Below are 22,825 nucleotides of genomic sequence, written 5' to 3'. Positions count from 1 at the left end.
AAGAGCTGATTTTAAGGTCTTTATCAAGTTAGGCAATTAATCTAGCTACTTTATAAAATGGGAAAATAAAACTCAAATGATTTTTAAAAGGAATTTGCGAAAGGAGAAAATATATATAGTTCAGCACACTGCCTAGCACACATTATTATCGTTATGCTATTATGCTAATCTGTATGAGGACCAATGAGAGCAGGGCAAACATAAAGGTAGTGAAAACAGAAATGGTGATAAATCTGAGCAGTAGCTTTAGGTGGTAGGTCTTTGTGACTATTTCAAAATGGATAGAGAGAAAGAGAGGGGGTGGTGAAAGATGACACAATTTCTAGCTTGGATGGTTGGCTGAGAATGATTCCATAACTGAAATAAAGAGTGCAGAAGGAAGAGCTGATTTGGCTGAGGAGATAATGAGTTCTGTTTGGCATGTGAAGTCGATGTGCCTGTGGGAGGACATCCATATGGAGAGGTCCAGTGTACAGCTGGGAATGCAGACTTGGTACACAGAAGAGATCTGGGTATCTGGAAGGTTTTGGAGATGGTCTTATGTTATCCAGAAATTACATCAGTGTTCACACACACACACCATCCTGATACTCTTTCTGTAAAAACATGAGAAATTTTTTCTCTTAGAAATAAGTTATGTGCTACTTTAATAAACAGAGCCCAATATTTAAAAAACTATAGAATAGGTAAAGATTTTTTTTTTTCTTTCCTTTGAGGTGAATGACTAGTAAATTTCCAAATGCAAAGGGGTTATGTAAGTTGACTAGGCTCGATTAGTCTGTTGCAAAGGTTAGCAAGCTATGGCCCTAGCAAACTAGGGCCACATTGAGCTTGTTGCCTTCTTTTGTAAATAAAGTTCTACTGGAACACAGACACAGCTGTTCACTCATATCTATTGTTGCTTTTAGGACACAATGGCAGTTTAGTAGTTGGGACCACAATCTATAAATCCCAAAATACTTACTGCCTGGACTTTATAGAAGAAAGTTTGCTCACCCCCAGTCTGTTCTATTAAAAAAAAAAAAAAAGAAAAAAAAAGAAAAAAAAAAAGGTCAGAGTCTAAACTAGTGCATCAGTAAATAAAATAATAAAGAAAGAAATTCCACCTGGAATATCACAGCACTGGTCTAAAAATTCAAGACTTGGTTTCTGGCATAATCTTCCACTCATTACTTACAATCTTTCCAAGCAGCATTTTCTTAGCTATTAAACAGCAATAATACCATCTTGGCTTACTTTGTAAGGTCACAAGCAAAAAACTCAAAAACCAACAAACAAAAACAAACTATAAAGCATGAGCAGGTATAAGTTAGTATTATGGATTTTTACACTGTCAAATCAAATCAATGCACCCAGTCATAATTATACAAGAAAAATATAAATATACATTTGTGTATATAATTTATTAGAGCACTTTTCTATCTAATATTTTCTGTTATCTTTACAAGAAATATTTGGGTTGAGTGGAACACATATTGGCACCATTCTTTCTAGAATAGAGAAGTACAGAAAATTAATAGTAGCATCTGGAGAGCAACGCAGGTCTCTTAACTAATTTGCTTTCTACATGATTATATATCTACAATCCTGACTAACTTGGTAATGATCTTTGATATATATAATTTTAGCATAGAAGCTTGGAGACTGACATGAAATATACAGAATTTGCTCAAAGATAAATTACCTCTTCAAATGCATTTTACTCTTTTATTTTTTTGATTTTTTATATTTTTTAATGTTAAGATTGTTCTAGATTTACAGAATTGTTACAGTGATAGTACAGAGGTTCTGTATATGCTGCCCCCTCTTTCCCTTATTGTTAACATTAATCTTTAAACTAAATAACAATCAGCATATATCATCTAAAAAGTCATAAAAGTGAGAAAAATGTGTAGAAGTATAATACAGAGTTATCATTTTTTCATTTGACTTATGATTAAAGATAGATGTTGTTACTTGTCCAAGGTTGGATAAAAAAATCAATGACATGTAAAATTAGAAACAGAAATAGATGTGTTAAATGGGGGACTACGAGGATGAATGAATTAATGTTTTTAAATCGACTTCAAAATGTGTGGGCTTCCTAAAATGTGTGGACTCCTGCCTAAAGACAAGTCATTACTAACACTGAACTTGCTAATCTACTTTCCAAAACAGTATGTTCTTTCATTAGCTCCTTGTTTATTTGCAACATGACCTGGCATGATTTCTGGTATATTTGGAGACTGAATACAGATATGCAAGTTTTTTCTTAATTTAGAAAGATGACAATGGGAATACCAATGTTTTTTGTAATGTAAACTTTAGTAAAGAAAATCAGGTACTGGGGCGCCTGGGTGGCTCAGTGGGTTAAGCCGCTGCCTTCGGCTCAGGTCATGATCTCAGGGTCCTGGGATCGAGCCCCGCATCGGGCTCTCTGCTCAGCAGGGAGCCTGCTTCCTCCTCTCTCTCTACCTGCCTCTCTGCCTGCTTGTGATCTCTCTCTGTCAAATAAATAAATAAAATCTTTAAAAAAAAAAAAGAAAATCAGGTACTCACTTCTTGGCCAAAAACAGAGCAGTGTTTCTTATTTTCAAGGTAATCAATTTATATATATGTGTGTGTGTGTGTGTGTGTGTGTGTGTGTGTGTATAGATAGATAGATATATAGATATATATAGATATATATTTGTTTGTTTTGTTTTGTTTTGCTTTTGGCCATTTAAAAAGATGACCAGATTATCCATTTCCATAGAAACACAGCTCTCCAGGATAATCACTTAAACATAGAATATCTTCACTGAAATATCATTTTATCTGCTGATTATTTTTATCTCTTCCAAAATGTAAAATGTAGTTATAGGTACATATTTGTTTTTAAGAGAAAACTTTCATCTTGATCATTAAGTAGGAAATAAGATTATATGTATAAATACTTAGCTACTGATAACACATTACACTTTTTCATCTCCTTCTCTTCTCTTTCCTCTCCTGCCGGTTGGTAAAAACCAATCCTCACATCTCTTAGCTGTCATAGTCCTTAAGATAACTGCATGTATGTTCAAGGAGAGAACTGCATGTATGAGAAAGAGACCGAGGTTTGTTGAGCAAATGTCTTGTGTTGAGCAGTGCATTAAGGTGATTTACATGTCTTTCATTGCTTAGAGCGATAAGTTATCTTGCACCATAAATATGATTATCAATATTTTAAGTTGGAGAAAACTTGGTAGGAAAGAGATCTGAACAACTTCGCAAAGGTTGGCTTAAGAAAGGCTGGAGTGTAAGCATTAACTATGTGCCTGCAATGGAGGCCACCTCTTGGGGAGAAAAATCCCTGCTTCTGAGATTTATGCTCTGAGTTTCTATCAAGATTCTTCTCTTGCTCGACAAATTTCCCTGCACTTAAGTAATCACTGATAAATGGGTAGTGGTCAAAGAAGTTTCCTCTGATTAAAATAGAGGACAACATAATGAGTTCTCTGAAGCCATGTATCAACTATAATGAAGACCAGATTTCCTCCCAACATTATTGAAACCTCCAGTCAAAGACAGCAGTGTGCTATTCTGAATGGAGAACAAGCCTGGGACTCAGAACATTGTGACAGTCATGGCTCTGCTCCTAAGTTTGTTTTTTTTTATAGACAGTGTCACTTCACTGATAAAACAGTTATGCTAAATCTACTTTCACAGTGTTGATGGATTTTTGGAATAAGACTCTACATGATACAATACTTTCTAGATTGTGAAGACTATATTCTGCTGATATAGTATTTTAATAGTTTGTTAAAATATTACCTTCAAACATAAATGTAGAAGTTACTCAGAAAAATTGTTTCAATGAAAATGTTATTTATTTCTTGTCTAACATCCAGAATTAAGATAGTTTTCACCAAATTCTACCAACAGAAACTGAAAGACACCAACCAATTTATATACTAAAGAGAATCAAAATTAAACATATATAAACAAAAAGTTTCTATAATTAGTTTTGATATCAGTTGCCTTATTGTCCAAAGAATCAGACACATTCTTATATAACCTATGTAAGAACCTATGTATACAAAACTTATTTTGGTAAATGTTAGTATTAGCTTTACACTTGACATAAAATTTAAAACCTCATCTATGGTTTGTTCTGGGAATGTATCCATCGTTTGCAACCTTGTGCCAGGGAAAGACCATCTAGATTCCAAAAAACTGAAACAGAAGCAAACTTTTGGAATACAATCTACTGATAATTTGGCCACTGTGTGTAACATAAGCTTTCTACAAAGTTGGTAATGCTAAGGGCTAAATGATGGTTTTTAAGCAAGTATGGACTAGAGAATTGTCATGAGAGATACATAAAGTGAAAAGTACAAAAAAATCTAAAAAGAAATTAAAACTGTCCAAATAAACTAGTATTGCTAAAATTGGGTCTGTTCATATGAATGCTTACAAATAATTTGCATTTTATATGACTAAAGATTGTGAACTTTGAAAAGATAACAAAATAAATATATACATATGCATACATGGAACCAGAAATACAAAAGGAACACATTTGTTTTAAAGCATAGGCAGAGTAGTGAAGAAAAGTTTAAAGGAAACTGGAGAGGTTAAGCGTCATTATATTTGAAAGAATATTTCTCCGAATCTGGTCACTTAAATGTATACCTACAGTAGAATTTATTAAAGTCAAGAGCCTTAATTGTAAATTTCAATAAACTTGAAAGCAAGCACAGCTAATTTGAAAATGGGGAAAATATTCCCATGGCAATAATTTGCTTTCTAAATTTGCCCATGGGGTGATTTTATTTCATCCTTCTCATTAAAGATTTAGGTACAAATAAACCTAGTCTGAAAGAAATACTTTGATGAAAAAAAAAAAGAAAAACAAGAGGCTTTTTTTTTTCAGTCAGATTTTCATAAATCTATTAAAATTTATTTAAGAACTAAACCTTAAAAATCTACATGCAAACAATTTCTTAATCCATGTAACTGCCTGGTATGTATTTGGTACTTTGAGAGAAAATATTATCTTTCGAGATTCACCTTCCCTTAGACCTGAGATAAAAACCATCTAATGAGGAAAAGCTGTGTTTTAGAATATGAAAAACCTCATACAAATCATGGTTATGCCACTTATAACCTTCATGATCTTGGGCAAGTTATTTAAAATCTCTAAGGCTCAGATTCTTCTGATGAAAAATGATGGTTGTGGGGGGTAAAATAACAAGAGGATTAGAGTAAGGATTAAATGAGATAACTATATATGAGAGAACCTAGTAGATCCTCATCAGTGCTAGTGTTTTATAAAATAGAATTCATTCCCTACTATACTTATTTTTATAAACTAGATTGATAGGCTGGATAGATACCAGATTGTACTCATTATGAGTTTCAGTAACATCTAAATTCTGAATTCTTCCTATATTCCAGGGATTATATTAGGTCTGAAGGGCATGGCTAATTAGCTTAATCCTCATAACTAACTCATAACAATGAAGTAGGTACTACTACTGTAACCATTTTACAGATGAGAAAAGTAAAGTTTAGAAAAACAAATTAACGCAATAACAAGCATCCCCCATCTAAACCCAAACACTCAAAAGGCCTCCCTTGAACCACTCCCAAGGTTCTCATTAACTGGGCTTTGAAAATATGTACATCAAGCAAAAACGCAAATGGGGGCAATTCAGGGAAAGAGAGGAATTCAAAATTGGGCTATACAAAGAAAGAAAAAATACAAACAAAACAAAACAAAAATCCCAGAAAAATTGTGTTCTATATAGCTTCCTGAAAAAGATGCTCTGAGAGTGTGATTGCTCATCACCTCCCAACTTCAAGCCTCTGTGGTTGCTTGTGCTATTTCTATAAAAGCCTAGGATTTTAAAAAGAAATTTCATCTGTTATATATCATCCTGTCCATTATATAACCCACAGAGGCTGTGAAAACAATCTCATCACTATAAAAGCCTTCAGACCCACATTAACCTGAAAGATCATATTTTTTTACTTGATTTGGGGATCCACAGGAATACCCACATTTTATATACTGGATAATATATTGAATAAGTCACAGAGGGCATCCTGCTCATTCTCATTTTCATCTACAGGGCATATTGCCTCCATAGAAAAGACAAGGTCTTGAACCACAGATCAAATCTCTAACAATTTGCCTGATTTTGCAGCATATTAAACTTACACAGATTTGTGACCTATAATTACATTTACAATTAAAGTAAATTCAAATTAAATGTTTTTGAGAGTTTTAACAGCTTTATGAAATAATTATAAAATGACCATTTGTATCTTGTTCTGTCATAAAAACAAGTACTGACGACCACTGAATGGCTAACGACCTGAAGAAATTTTTGCCTCCTTATTTCCTACTTTGAATAGGAAATGACTTGAGTCCTAATCAAAAGTCCTTCATTTTTCTACAGAATTTTTTTTTTCTTTTTATCAGCTAAAACACTCTTTTCCAAAGGCTGGGTTGGTGGTTCCAAACTTGCAACACTTTAATTATTGCTATTCTTTAGTTCACATCATAAAATGGATTACCACCTTAATTCATCTATCATAATAGAACCATTTTTATTGATTATACATTTTGAGTCAATACATGCCTTGATAGCCTTTAAATTACCCATCATTTATTTGATACATTTTCTTTCATAGTCATCTTTCATAAATGTGAATCCTAAATTATAAAATATTCCTAAAACTTCAATCATAAGTCATGGGAAATCATCTACCAACAGAATATAAGAATATAACTTTCTGTAAGCTCTGAAAATATGATTATCTATCTATCTAGCTATCATCTATCTCATATATATATATATGTATATATATCTCTTATTCCCATCATCTGAAAAGAAATTTAGAAGCATGGTTGCTTAAATGGAGCAGTTGAAAAGTTAATTGAGGTACACCATATTGCCAAGTAGAAAAAAAAATTGAAATAACTAACGTGAAATAAATGAAGAAATTCAACAGATTATAAAAGAACAAGGGGTGTATAACCATGCAACTCCATGGACAGTGACTACACATACAAGCAAATGAAAGCAGCTGACCACGTACCCACACACCTTGGCAGAGGTGCACTCCACACTCGTCGGCCACCACCAAGACAGATGATCTCTGACGTCCCTTCTAGTCGATAACCTGATGAGCACGAGAAGGTCAGAGTGTCACCAACCCCAAAGTTGGACCCAATTCGGTTACCATATTGAGGAATTCCAGGGTCTTCACAAGGTTCGAGGTTATATTCTGTAAATGACATGGAGAAGAGGACAAAGAAAATGATAATATTCACTTTGAAGGGCATTTTGCTATTGTTTGCAAACTGGATGCTATTGGACTTAGACATTTAAAAGTTGACGATATTTATAATTATGGGAACATACTAATGACACAGATACTTTTCTTCTTTTGTGAAAGATGGAGTAACTTAATGAGTACTTTTACATATGAAATTCAATGTAGATGAGAAAATGTCACCTTCTGAGTGATAAATTGAAAATGTAGCTATTTATCTCATATTCTTTCTTCTGCTTTAGAAACATTTCCATTTCACCAATTTTGACTTATAATAATAGCATAAGAGATGCATATTTTCAAACACAAATAACATTGCAGATGAAATCATTTGCACTTTAGAAATGCATTTTACTTAATGGTTTTAATCTAAATGACAAAGGCTCTTATACCCCTCATCTAAAAGGAGTTCAATTAATCCATATTCTGAAAAACTCACGACTTCAAAGAATGGTTTATGTAAGACTGAAGTGCCCACACACTGAAAATTGTTACATGATAGATTTATACAAGAAAATTTCCCCAAGCAATGAATGAACACTATGAAAATGAACATTGAAACACCCTTCAGGGTGTAAGAGAGTATAGCTGATTAAACAACAATATTATGATTTATATGCCATCCTAAGAAGAAGTAGCTTAGGTAAAACTATTCTCAGAGCATGCACTTACCTTGTAATTGCAATGGAGGACAAAGGGATTGTTCCATTTGGATGAGCTATTATTTTATTGTTTAAAAAATTTATTTGGATATACTTTTAACATTCTAGGTTAAAACTGATTATGCTTATATGCTACTCACTTTTTAGAAGACAAGTATTTCCATGGAAATACTAGAGTAAGAACTGAAAACAACGGTAGCTTTTGTATGATTTTATACATATATGTATATATATATATATATGTTATACAGAAATAAATACATATAATTATAACATAATTTTAATGTTAGCAAGTGGGCATAAGATTTACTTATTAATTTGTTTCTGTTTATTAAGAAATAACTACTTGCCTATTACATTCATCTAGAAACCAGAACTCTAACTGACACAAAAACTTTTTATTCACTTTGGTTGTATAAATGTTTTTTCCCCTGGAATCCAAATTATAATGTTGTGTCTAGATGAAGTTATTCTAGAATAGAGGGATAACCACATTAATTTTTCCAGATCATCTATTTCCAAATTACTAAATTAAGTTTACCTTAATCTTGGCCTGTAAACTATGCTTTTTCCAAGACACATAAAGCTAGAATTTCACTAGGTCACATTCATTTGAGTTTAATTAAAACTTTAAAATACAGCTTTGAATTTCCATTTTAAGTTCAGTAAGCATTTTAGCTAGTTTTGCCCTCTGTTACTTAGAGTAGGTTTTTAACAAATTTGTTTATTTTTTGCTTTTGTTTAAAGCTTCCCTTTAATGTACTACTATAGACAGTCTTCAAGGTATTTCAAACTTTCCTTAAAATTGGTTAACAGGTATTTATTTTGGATAACAGGTTTTTTTTTTTTTCATCTTTTCTGTTATTTTTCTTTCTCTGTTTTGTCATACTTTAAAAACTGACCTTTTCTGGGATGCCTGGGTGGCTCGGTTGCCTGAGCATCTGCCTTTGGCTCAGGTCATGATCCCAAGTTCCTGGGATTGAGTCCCACATCAAGGAGCTGAGTAAGGAGCCTGCTTCTTTCTCTGCTCCTCCCCCTGTTTGTGCACGTGCCTGCACCAGCGCTGGCTCTCACTCTCCACCCCTCTCTCTGACAAATAAATAAAATCTTAAAAAAATAAAAAATTGGCTTTTTTTTAAACTAAAGCTTTTTTAATTTATTTTCTTACCAGAGAATGTAATATTGAATCCTTCATACGATATTGAAAAATCAGAAATGAAGCGCAGTTGAGCTCTGAAATTTCCATAGAGACCAGCATTGATTGTTGAAGGAAGTTCAGAACCCGTAAGTCGTGCCAGTGGTTGGGTAAAACTACCATTTTCAGTGATCAGTAAATAGTCGTGATGATCTTCCAAATGGAAGGTGTGAAAGTTGAACTGCACGCCTATTAAGAAAAAGAAAAAAATTAGACTCACAAAGTGTATCTGTAAAATACAGAAAGTTACCAAAGTAACTAAAACCAGAGCTCTCCTTGTAATTAAATTTTCTGGAAATGAAAAGCACTTCTATAAAATATTCCAAATGCGCCATCTAATAAAATCTTTTCTATTTTTTCCCCTCTGGCTTCCGTAGAAGTCACATAGCGAGTCATATTGTGGAAATGGGTTGGAAATAAAATTAAAAATCAATGCCTTAAAAGATGTCACCTGAGTTTTCTGAAAATTTCAAGGAAAATTCATATACTTTATTTATAATAATGGTGCAGCTTTCTGGCAAACATTTGACATGCTTTTTTCATTTCCTTCTGCAATCTCCTCAAATACAAAAACATTGCTTAGTAATAAAACAACCAACTTTCAAAAATGCTTAACTCTAGAAGAGATATATAAAGCAGGAATAGGGATGGACTTTTAAATAAATATAATGATTATTTTTCAGACGCTTCAACCTGTGTCTATATTGAAAATTGTGCATATAATTGTTCAGATTGCTGAAATTTCACAAAGAAAACTTATCTTTGCAAACAGAATCTGAATCAATAGATAAACATTACAGAGACCAGAGCCTCTTTTTTTAAACTTTTTTAACTTTCACTATGCCAAAGGTAACCACTTGCTCAAATTCTAGTAGCACAGGTTAATTTTTCTACCTTACGTAAATGTTTTGTAGTTTAAAAAATGGAATCATATAACATATGCTCTGTATGTTCTGAATTTTACTCAGAATTAGGTATGTGAGATCAATCTCTGTTTTTGTGTGTGGTTGTCAGTTGTTTATTTTCAGTGATACATAGTATAGCATTTCATTTTGTGAATACACCACATTCATGTATCTGTTCAACATTAGATGATCACTCAGGTACTTTGTGTTTTAGCATGAATATAGATGGTGCTGTGAGTATTCAAGTATGTCTTTTGAAGACTCTATATTTCTTTTTTGTTTTTTAAGATTTTATTTATTTATTTGACAGACATCACAAGTAGGCAGGGAGGCAGGCAGAGAGAGAGGGGGAAGCAGGCTCCTCGCTGAGCAGAGAGCCTGATGTGGGGCTCGATTCCAGGACCCGGGGATCATAACCTGAGCTGAAGGCAGAGATTTAATCCACTGAGCCACCCAGGCACCCCGAAGACTATATATTTCTGTTGGGGAATATCTAGGAGTGGAATTACTGGGTCATGACCGATTATAGGTCATTAACAGTTGTTTTAATAGATACTGCTTTACAAAGTGGCTGTGCCAGTTTACATTTCCATTGCAAAATCTAGTTGGTTTATATCTTTGTCAATTTTTTTAATTTTTAAAAAAATTTTTTTCATTTGTTCCATTCTGGTGAGTATGGTGTGGCACTGCATTGTGGTCTCCCATGAGGTGTTTTTTGTTTTGTTTTGTTTTTAAGATTTTATTTATTTATTTGAGAGAGAGAGTCTGTGAGCGAGAGAGAGCGAAAGAGAGGGGAGAGTCAGAGGGAGAAGTAGACTCTCCATTGAGTGGAGAGCCTGACATGGGGCTCAAAACCAGGTGTCCACAAACTCAGGATCATGACATGAGAATAAGGCAGACTCTTAACTGACTGAGCTACCCAGGTGCCCCATTTCATATGAGTTTTTAATGATGTTGTCTAGTACAGATGTTAAAGACTAACAATTACACACACATACACACACACACACACACACATGCACATACACCCCTCATACTGTAGACAAGTGAAATATAGTCTATATACAGACTACCACATTCATCTTTCCCTTGAGGTACTTTTTTTTTTAACGTAACAAAAAAAATCATTAAAATATTTATTAAATAAATAAGAAAGCCCAGAGCATAATAAGGAACATTCTTTAACATTATTCATTGAAATCTTTCAAATCGGCATTGTTTTTTTAAGAAGGAAGCAAACAGAAGACATAAAATGAAACCAAACAAATACACTGAAAACATAGGCAATCATAAGAAAAGATTATTACTGCAATAATGGACCAGTGATTTGGACTTGGGAAAGATTAGAAATGTACAAAAGTACTATTTTTCAAACTCTTTTTCAAAATGTGAGTTTTTTTTTTTCTTCTCCACAATGAGCAGGAATATAAGAGCCCTTTTGAAGGAGTCCAGAAATTGAGTCAGCCTTTCAAATGTTCTTCAGTATAAAAGTGGTAATTGACACTAGCCAGATGCAAATAAGAATGGGGTATAGAGATGGCAAAGAGAAGATGCTCTGTCATCTAGATTAACTGCTATCTAAGTTTACAAAGCAACATAAAAGTGGAAATTCAGGTAAGTCAATTTGATTTTTATTATATAATAAAGCAAACAGAAAGTAGAGAATAAGAGAGTAGATGGAAACAGATAAGAAAAATGTTGTTCTGCATATATTATATATATTTTTAGAAAAAATGTATTTATTCTGATATACATTGAATTAATATGTGGGGAAATTAAAAATTCTGTTAGATCATGGTGCTAAGAAGACCACTGTTGAATACAACACTGCCTTTCCAAGCCTTACTTTCTTCATTTGTAAAATGAGGTTCTAGGGGTGACTGTTAAGTTTAAATGAGATGATATATGGGGGGATGACTTGGCCCAGTGCTTTGCACAGAAGAAGCCCTCAGCAGCTGTTAGCTATTGTTATTGTCCAACATGCCTGGTGATTTTTTTTATTTCCATGTTACTCAGACCTAGCCAGCTACTTTACAAAAGCAAACTTCTGTTTATCAGATTATGGTTTAAACAATAAAAACTGTTTTCTCTACTTCACAACAGTGTGAGATCTTCAAATTCTGCTAAAGGTCAATGAATTTAAGTAAGGAAATAATACTAAGAACCTACTAAACTCTAGGCACTATGAATGTAAAGATTTAGAAGACTGTAAATAATTCCTATCCTATCTTAGGGAAAGCACACCTAAACCAACAGTTCAAACATTCTGCTAAGCGCTCTGAAAGTGATTAAGTCAGTATACCAGGCAATATATACAGGATATACAGACAAGACAGTACACAGAAGCATAGAAATAGAAGTAACCCACTTGTTAAAGGAGTCAGCAGAGGCTTCTGCCGGAAATGAGCTTCAAAACAGAGCAGAATTTTGTGGAGAAGCAGCTCCAGAATAGACATTTCAGGAAGAAGGGGCATATGGGAAAGGACACACAGTCTTAACAGGGCAGTGGGTATTTGAGGAATAGTGAGAAAAAGTCAGTGGTTTCAACATCACAGTATCTTCTCATAAAAACAATCATTCAGGAAGCCCTATGAAGGCAATTATTTTTCCAGATATATGTGAAAAGACTTGGGCTTAAATTAAAAAATATCCTGAACATCTAGGTTTCAGTTGTAATCAACTATGACACAGAGACTTGTGAGTCTTTTTTCTGATCTTTAAATTTATAGGATTGGACTAGACTATGCTTTATTTAAGGACAATTCCACCTTTAAAAGCCCAAGGTCTTTTGTTCTATTTTTAATGTAGTCCCCTCCACCCAGATATCTAGGAGACTCAAACATATGATTAACATCGTGATTTCTGCAATGTGTTTAAGGAAAATCTCTTCTGGTATCATCATAAACAAGGAGGGATATAGGCAGGATGATCCTATAGTTAATAGAATTTGAAACAACTGTATGCATTCAAACACCCTGATTTAAGGTTAAGGGCTGAAGAGGTTACTGATGGTTTATTTGAAGTTTCTTAGATCTTAAATACTTAAATATTTAGATTTGTTCTATTAATATTTTTATATACCCATAAAGTCTTAGTGATCATGCTTATTTAAGAAAATTCTGTTTGTTGGGGCGCCTGGGTGGCTCAGTGGTTTAAAGCCTCTGCCTTCGGCTCAGGTCATGATCCCAGCATCCTGGAATCAAACCCCCCATCTGGCTCTCTGCTCAGCAGGGAGCCTGCTTCCTCCTCTCTCTCTCTCTCTGCCTCTCTGCTTAGTTGTGATCTCCATCTGTCAAATAAATAGATGAAATCTTAAAAAAAAAAAAAAGAAAGAAAATTCTGTCTGTATATGTAAATATAAGTGAAATGTAAATCATTTCAAAATGATCTCACAAAAACTAAAGATAAAAATTAATAAGAGAAAATATAAAAGGGTTTAAATATAAAAACCTGAACTGTTCTATGGCTATTGAATCAGGATAAAGGTTAAAGTGTCAATTCAGGGGTAGGTAATTAGCAGAGATGTAAGCAAAATAAACAGCAAACAAAGAAGTAAAAAGCAGGATAATGGAGAATCATGATGAAGACACATACCTGACAATGAAATATGTAGATATAGGTAAGGAGGAAATGTGGTTTTAGAAAAAGAGTACTTGGTGTGTAGTCATAGGATGTAAATTCAAGTTCTTTGTCCAATCTTCACAGGTACTGTGACTTCGAGTGTAAATAAATAACCTCTAGTGACTTCAGATTCTTGTCCATAAAATGCAAGTAACACCTACACTACACAAGGCATTGGAAAGGTCTACTGATTCTTGATAACATCAACTCTCAAAAAAAAAAAATGTCTTGCACTGAAGATAGAAAAAAAAATCAACAGCATAAATACAGAATTGTAGGATTTGGGCTTACTGTTTTTAAATTAGTGCTACGACATGATGGCAAAAAAAGTTAATATGCACAGGCTTCACTAATAGAAATACTTTGTGGACTTAAATAATGCCATACTGTGTTTTGTGCTGGGAAAATACACTCTAGAAGGCTCTTGATATCCCTAGATATCAATACACTGGAATGCATCCAGAGAAAGGTGGTTAGAATGGAAATATCTTACAATAACGAACTGATGGAACTGAGGTGATCTGTCTGGGACAAAAACCAGGGATAAGGGACTGGAGGTAGCAGACATGAAAGGCACGATGGACACAGAGTAGTGACTTGGTACATTGCAGAGTTATAGTGGAGAAAGAATTAGGTTGTTTTTGTTTGTTTGTTTAGTCTAACTCCAGAGGGCAGAACAGGGATAATAGTTGCAGAATAATTTTCAAACAATTACAATCATATAAAAATTGAGCACGTTTTCCCAAGGAATAAGTTTGCCGTCAACACAAGTATCAATATCAGGTCAGTTTATTATATTTCTGGAACACTATAGAAAGAAACTGGTGTACTGGGTGAGGTTGGACTGTATTACCTTGACAATTTCTTCCAACTTTAAGAGATTATCTTTCACATAACTTTGGTTGTACTTTGGAACAGTTGTACTTCCAACAAATTTTGTTGGCTCTTAAAGAAAAGCATCTAAATCTGCATTTCTTGCCATGTAAATACAGATTTAATTAACACTTGCAACCTGTGAAGACGCAAAATCTTAAGTGTTAATTAAACCTCTATTTACATAGCAAGCAGTGTGTAGCCCTCCATTTTATTGTATAATACAAGAAAGCTTATTTTAAACTCCATTAATACACTGCACACTGGAATAATAAGTTGCTCTGGTTAACTTCCAGCAAAGAAGTCTTATATTATGGAGAAGAACAAAAACCACAGTTTAAAGTCTTCTACTTCATTCCTTCTGTTCAATACCAGAATATCCATTTTAACATTTTTTTCTTGATAATATTTAATTTCATTATAATAATAACTCCAATATAATCCTCACCCTCAATAAAATGATATATAATTTTAATAAACTTCATTTGCAGGAATGCAGTGACTTCAAGTGTATTAAACATAAGCTTTAATTTTAAAAATTGCAATAGCATCTTTTCCTTGCTAGGATCTTTTAAAACTTTTTCTATAGTAAAATCAGTAAGTACGATAGGATAGTAAAAAGTGACAGGAACGATTTAACAGCAAAGTTAAAAGAAAAACTACTTCTGGAAAGTTTTTAAAATGAATAAATTCACTCTTTTAAAAAAATTTTTTAACCTTTTTTTAAGATTTTATTTATTTATTTTACAGAGAGAGAGGGAAAGAGGGATCACACGTTGGCGGAGGCAGGCAGAGAGAGGGGGAAGCAGGCTCCCTGCTGAGCAGAAAGCTCAATGCAGGGCTTGATCCCAGGAAACTGAGATCATGACCTGAACTGAAGGCAGAGGCTTTACTCACTGAGCCACCCAGGTGCCCCTTAAATTCACTCTTTTTAAAAGATTAGCACAGGGGCGCCTGGGTGGCTCAATGGGTTAAAGCCGCTGCCTTCGGCTCCAGTCATGATCCCAGGGTTCTGGGATCGGGCCCCCGCATAGGGCTCTCTACTCAGCAGGGAGCCTGCTTCCCTTTCTCTCTCTGCCTGCCTCTCTGCCTACTTGTGATCTCTGTCTGTCAAATAAATAAATAAAATCTTTAAAAAAAATAAATAAAAGATTAGCACATAGAGATTTTTAGGTAAATAATTTTAATCCATTTTTGTTTTGATATGTTGGGATGACCATTTTCCCGCTAAGGTGCTGCCTTAATCACTTCTATTGCTCATTTATTAGTTTGGTTGTATCACATGAATGAACCGTATTTATTTCTACAGGCCCTTTCATTTAGTTGTTTAAAAGACATTTATTAACATCTACCCCATGCACAGTGTAATTTTATACTCTCAGTCAATTACGTGAGATATATCTGCAGTTCTGATAGAAAACCAAGACATGAGTATTTTTGGATGGTATACATTCATATGAAGAATATAATTATAATTAATAATCACAAACACGTTAAAAGCAATGTATATAAATATGTTATGTGTGCTTTACAATTGGCTCAGCACTTCAAATCATCTTCCTATTCTTTTATGAACTTTTGAAATCAACCTCTTAACATTAATACCGGAGACAAAAAGCCATCCTGTTTGAGATTTTGTTGATATGAAAATTCCACACAATGTTACTTTAATACATCAAAGGAAAACAAATATCTCTTGCATTACCCTTCTGTTAAAAAACATAAGCATATTATAATACTATGGAAAAGTAAATATAATCCTCTCCTGCTGTTACTCAGACTGGATTTTGTGTTAGCGTATTTTAGTACTGATCTGTTTTTGCTCATGCAAAATGACATTGTAAAGGACAATGAAATAAAAAATAGATGCAATGAAAATTCAGAGGATAATCCAATTATCATTGCATGAGGCAAATTACCTTTTCCATGAGTTACATCAACAGTCCATGTACAATTCAGAGAATTTGGATAAAATTCCGGGTAACCAGGTGATAAGATTGTTCCACTAGGCCCTCGAACATCTCCTCCACATAAAGCTGAAAATACAAAGAAGTACAGTCATATGATCATAGTTAGAGAGGCAGCGGCTGAACAAATCTCTCCTCTCTTGAAATAGAATGAATCTGATTTTCTTTGCTTAAGCTACTTCTTGGTAATAATAGGAGTTTGTAACAGACCTCCTCCAATACTAGAAAGTGGTTTCATCCACTGCAGCCCTAGAGAAGAAATAGGTATGTAACAGCCTCTGAGAATTAGCTGCACGATAACGCAGCTCATCTTCCCACATTTGAATTTGAAGTACATACTTATCTTATACATTTCTAATTATAAGTAACATTTGCATAAATTGGTCATAAATTAAACATGAGTAATTAATTGTTTAGTAGCTCCTCTTTTATTAAGCTTTAAGAAAATGAATTGTTAATTATACAAAATCATTTCATTTAGATTCCTAAAGGGGTATGTGTCATTCCACATATAATTCTTTTTTTTTTAAGATTTTATTTATTTATTTGACAGAGAGAGAGATCACAAGTAGGCAGAGAGGCAGGCAGAGAGAGGGGGAAGCAGGCTCCCTGCTGAGCAGAGAGCCCAATGCAGGGCTCAATCCCAGGACCCTGAGACCATGACCTGAGCCGAAGGCAGAGGCTTAACCTGCTGAGCCACCCAAGTGCCCTAATTATTTTTTTTAATTTAATTTAATTTTTGTGTGTGTGTGTTCCAAAATTCATTGTTTATGGACCACACCTAGTGCTCCATGCGACACGTGCTTTCCTTAATACCCACCACCAGGCTCACCCAAACCCCCACCCCACTCCCCTCCAAAACCCTCAGTTTGTTTTTCAGAGTCCACAGTCTCTCATGGTTTGTTTCCCCCTCCGATTTCCCCCAACTCACTTCTCCTCTCCCATCTACCAGTGTCCTCTGTGTTATTCCTTATGCTCCCCAAGAAAGTGAAACCATATGATAATTGACTCTGCTTGACTTATTTCACTCAGCATAATTTCCTTAAGTCCCTTCTATGTTGATACAAAAGTTGGGTATTCATCCTTTCTGATGGAGGCATAATACTCCATTGTACATATGGACCATATCTTCTTTATCCATTCGTCCGTTGAAGGGCATCTTGGTTCTTTCCACAGTTTGGTGACTGTGGCCATTGCTGCTATGAACATTGGGGTACAGATGGCCCTCCTTTTCACTACATCTGTATCTTTGGAGTAAATAGCCAGTAGTGCAATTGCTGGGTCTTGGGTAGCTCTATTTTTAATTTTTTTAAGGATTCTCCACACTGTTTTCCAAAGTGGCTACACCAACTTGCATTCCCACCAACAGTGTAAGAGGGTTCCCCTTTCTCCACATCCTCTCCAACACACATTTTTTACTGTCTTGTTAATTTTGGCCATTCTAACTGGTATAAGGTGGTATCTCAATGGGGTTTTGATTTGAATCTCCCTAATGGCTAATGATGATGAACATTTTTTCATGTGTCTGTTAGCCATTTGTATGTCTTCTTTGGAGAAGTATCTGTTCATGTCTTCTGCCCATTTTTTGATGTGATTATCTGTTCTGTGTGTGCTGAGTTTGAGGAGTTCTTTATAAATCCTGGATATTAGCCCTTTGTCTGTAGTGTCATTTGTGAATATCTTCTTCCATTCTGTGGGTTGCCTCTTTGTTTTGTTGACTGTTTCCTTTGCTGTGCAGAAATCTTTTATCTTGATGAAGTCCCAAAAGTTCATTTTTGCTTTTGTCTATACTGCCTGGAGCAATCTACACTTTCAGTGCCATCACGATCAAAATCTCACTGGTATTTTTCAAAGAGCTGGAACAAACAATTCTAAAATTTGTATGGAACCAGAAGAGACCTGGAATTGCCAAGGAAATGTTGAAAAAGAAAAACAAACCTGGGGGCATCATGTTGCCTGATTTCAAGCTTTACTACAAAGCTGTGATCACCAAGACTGCATGGTACTGGCACAAAAACAGACACATAGATCAGTGGAACAGAGTAGAGAGCTCAGATATGGACTCTCAACTCTATGGTCAACTAATCTTCAACAAAGCAGGAAAAAACATACAGTGGAAAAAAGACAGTCTCTTCAATAAATGGTATGGGGAAAATTGAACAGCTATGTATAGAAGAATGAAACTCGACCATTCTCTTACACCATACACAAAGACAAACTCAAAATGGATAAAAGACCTCAACATGAGGCAGGAATCTATCAAAATCATAGAGGAGAACATAGGCAGTAACCTCTTCAACATCAGCCACAGCAACTTCTTTTAAGACATGTCCCCAAAGGCAAAGGAAACAAAAGCAAAATGAACTTCATATAATTCTTTTTAAAACAGTGATTTAAGTGACAAAAAATCTATAAGGCTTCTTCTGTACTTCTCCATTTCTTTGGGAAATACCAGGAACAGACAGGAATGTTTGAAAAGCTATAACTTTTAAGTAAATACTCTGATATCATAAAAATAAATATATTTATGAACTAATAACAAATAAATTCAAATTTGATTCAATGTTCATTTTCTTCAGAACAAATCATCATTTACATTGTCTTTGCCCACATTCAAAAAACACCAGTGGCTCTGCTATAGCAGATAATTTCATCAGTATTAAAAATTAAGGGAAACAAAGATAAAAGCAGGTAAGAATGTATATTCTAATAGAAACAGAAAGTTATTGAATGCCTTATTCTATTCCATGTGGAGATGTCAGCTCTCTTGGACATGGCAAAAGCAATAAGAAATACGTGTTGTCTTGTCTGTTCTGATCCCTCACTTCCCCGGAACACAGAAAAGTGAGTTTTCGCCTTCTGTTTTTCCATGATTTCTTCCAAGTAATGATGCTGAGAAGAGTCAAGGCAATTTGGCTACTATTCTACACTGACCTGACTAGAAATAAGTTGTCTGCAATTCCTGTAAGTATTCAAAATGCAGGTTTGAACTTACACACACACACACACACACACACACACACACACACACACACACATATTTACATTTATACGCAAAATTAAAATCCACTTCTCCCTTTTTTATTTCTTTTACTCCAACCAGGAATAAAAGAAGCTCTTTTACAAATGGTTGTCTGGGAGTTGTCTTATAGATCACCTCCCTAAGACCAAATATAAGACTAAAATAAAGCCATGCTTCTGTTGCAATAATATTAATAACATCACTACATTGCAATAATATGCATGGTTTGCTACTGTAGGCTCCTATTTAGAGTCTGTACAGGGCTTGATTGCAACTATTATTATTGAAACTCTCAAATGTCCTTTCAATTTTTAAAAAAGTCTCAGTCTGTTTTTGTGATCAGTTGAAGAGCTAGTTATACCGTTTCATTGTACCTTGCTGGTAACGGTGGTGCTAAGTTGATCTGTTTTTACTTCCCTTATAATACATGCTACTTCTGGACAGGGGACTGTTTTTTTTTATTAGGCTATATTTATATATGTTAATTTATTCCTAATACACTATATTTCATTTTTTTCTCCATTGTGAGAGTCGGACAAAAAAACAACATGGTATGAATTTGTTGAATAAAATGTGATGAGTGAAGATGCTTTACCATTTGAAAGGACTATAGTGCATACAGTTAGAGTAAAACCCAGTGAACAGAAGGACTGAAATTAAGAGAGTTAATTAGTTAAACACAGAAAAAAGTTGTGAAATTTTTATTCAGTATGTCAGACATGTGTTCTTATGCATATGTGTGTGTAATCAGCATGTGTACAAGTTGTAGAGGGAAAACTTCTACATATCAGCATTCTTTTTTTTTAAGAATATAATGTATTATTCATTTCAGGGGTACAGGTCTGTGATCCAGCAGTTTTAGAAAATTCACAGCATTCACCATAGCACATACCATCCCCAATGTCCATCATCCAGCCATCCCATCCCTCCTATCACCCTCCCGTCCAGCAACCCTATTTGTTTCCTGAGATTAAGAGTCTCTTATGGTTTGTCTCCCTCTCTGGTTTCATCTTGTTTCATTTTTCCCTCCCTTCCCCTATAATCCTCTGAAATCATATGATAATTGTCTTTCTCTGATTGACTTATTTCACTTAGCATAATACCCTTTAGTTCCATCCACTAATGGCAAGATTTCAGGGGTTTTTTGATGGCTGCATAGTATTCATATATATCTATATACATATCACATATGTGATGTGTGTGTGTATATATACACACACACACAGACATATATATCACATCTTCTTTCATCTGTTGATGGACATAGGCTTTTTCCATAGTTTGGCTATTGTGGACATTTCAGCATTCCTTTTTTTTTTTTAAGATTTTATTTATTTATTTGACAGAGAAAGAGAGAGTACAAGCAGGGACAGCAGTAGGCAGAGGGAGAGAGAGAAGCAGACTCATTGCTGAGCAGGGAGCCTGACATGGGCCTCAAACCCAGGACCCTGGAATTATAACCTGAGCCGAAGACAGATGCTTAACTGACTGAACCACCCAGGTGCCCCTACCCAAGGGCATTCTTTTGAATAAAGCTACTCTGTCAAATTTCCCTTCTGTACTTGGAGAATTTCTTGAGAATTTTCCGTCTGCCAACTATACCTATCACATCTGAGTCAAAGGTGGGATGTTAAAGGGACATTTTGCAGATACATGAATAAAGTTAGGTAACTACAAACACATTAAAATATTTAGGAAGAATGGTCAATAACTATTATACTATTAATGACCATTTATGTTGTTACTTTGATTATAAGCAGATGATAAATATAGAGTGCATTTTTATGACACAGTGGAGGTTTTTGTTATTTGAGAATATTAGTAGTAGATAAAGGCCTTGAAAGGAACTGACTTAAAGATAGAATTTCACAGTAAATTATAGGGAAAGAATGTGATTCTTGTCCTTTTTTTTTTATTTGGAAGATGAAACTAAAAATAGGAAAATATGTGTGTTTTATATCTTAATAAAAATTGCAACTACTCACTAGTTCTTAGCAAAAGCATAACAATGACTCATACTGAACTTACAGCATGACAATGAATACTTTTATTTTTATTAACTCAATTAACCTCCATAACAACCCAATGAGAAAAGTACTGTAATTAATCACAGTTTATAGACGAGAAGGCAAATACAGAGGGAACTCTAGCAGTCTAGTTCCAGAGTCTGTGATCTTAAACTGACTCTTAAATCAAGTGTTAATTTTTTTCACAATTTCTACCCCAAAATTATAGCACACTATACTATGATGTCCTTCAGTTATGTTTACTTTGTAGCATTCCCTCTCAAATGATCAATCTATATGAAAATTATTAAAGGATATGGGGTGTCTGGATGGGTCAGTTGGTTGGGCATCCAACTTTTGATTTAGGCTGAGGTCATGATCTCAGGGTCACAAGATCCAGTCCCTACCCCTGTGTCAGACTTGGAGTCTTCTGGAGATTCTCTCTCTCCTTCTACCTCTGCATCTTTCCATACCCACCTGCCCCTCCCCATTTGCATGAGCATGCTCATTCTGTCCCTTTCTCTCAAAATAAATAAAATCTTTAAAAAAAAATATTCAAACGTGTCATTCATTTTCTCAGAGATTCATTTAATCTTTTCATATTTGAATCATTCTCTTTTTAAGCACCTAACACCTAAATGTGTCAGTATTCTTGTCTTTAATTGATTTATATATTATGAATTCTCATTTATCAATGGCTTTGTCTGTAATTGAACCAGTCTTCCATCATCAGCAGCCACCGCATCATTTTCATCAACCTAATGAAATCCTTCATCTTTCTAAATAAGATTATTTTACATTGCAAATATTTGGAATTGTGTTTGCTTTACATCACTGGCTTTTTGAACAATCACAAGAAATTACTTACATGTGCATTGATATAATGCATACTGATAAATGCTAATGCAGGCTGGAGTTGGATTAATTTTATAAGTGGTTAATTTATTACTGAATATTCTACCAATCTGACGATGTTTGCTTCCCTCAAAAGTTCCTTCCTATTGGAATGCTTAGAAAGTATAAGAGGAAATCAGCCTATTAAAATCAGTTATGAGAAGACTAAAATATTAAGATGAACAAAAGAAGGTAAATTTTATATGTGAATTTGTTTTTTACTTTAAGATAGAAAATGGAACTCAAATATATTGTAAAAGATACAGTGGTATACAGACTATTAAGAAAATTTTTCTGAAAATACTTTTTTTCACTTGGTTCAACAGAATATGTGGTCATTTATACAGTAAACTTCATTAGAATGAGAGTATCTAAAAAGGATGCCATGGATCT

General features: G+C 34.3%; 1 protein-coding gene across 2 annotated transcripts in view; it reads right to left on the bottom strand.

The window, feature by feature from the left end:
- Window positions 1-22,825, bottom strand: part of LOC111146567 (CUB and Sushi multiple domains 3) — a 1,261,269-nt gene that overhangs the window by 389,749 nt on the left and 848,695 nt on the right. For both annotated transcript variants that reach the window (XM_022502159.1, XM_022502160.1), the window contains 3 exons: window positions 16,463-16,579; window positions 9,118-9,333; window positions 7,051-7,239 (listed from right to left, as the gene is read on the bottom strand). In XM_022502159.1, the coding sequence (XP_022357867.1) occupies window positions 7,051-7,239; window positions 9,118-9,333; window positions 16,463-16,579 (522 nt within the window). The remainder of the gene's footprint in view (window positions 1-7,050; window positions 7,240-9,117; window positions 9,334-16,462; window positions 16,580-22,825) is intronic.

Source organism: Enhydra lutris, unplaced genomic scaffold (assembly GCF_002288905.1).
Source record: "Enhydra lutris kenyoni isolate GAN:26980312 unplaced genomic scaffold, ASM228890v2 scaffoldscaffold14, whole genome shotgun sequence".
NCBI classification, from domain to species: domain Eukaryota; kingdom Metazoa; phylum Chordata; class Mammalia; order Carnivora; family Mustelidae; genus Enhydra; species Enhydra lutris.
This window is presented reverse-complemented; position numbering and strand designations above follow the sequence as displayed.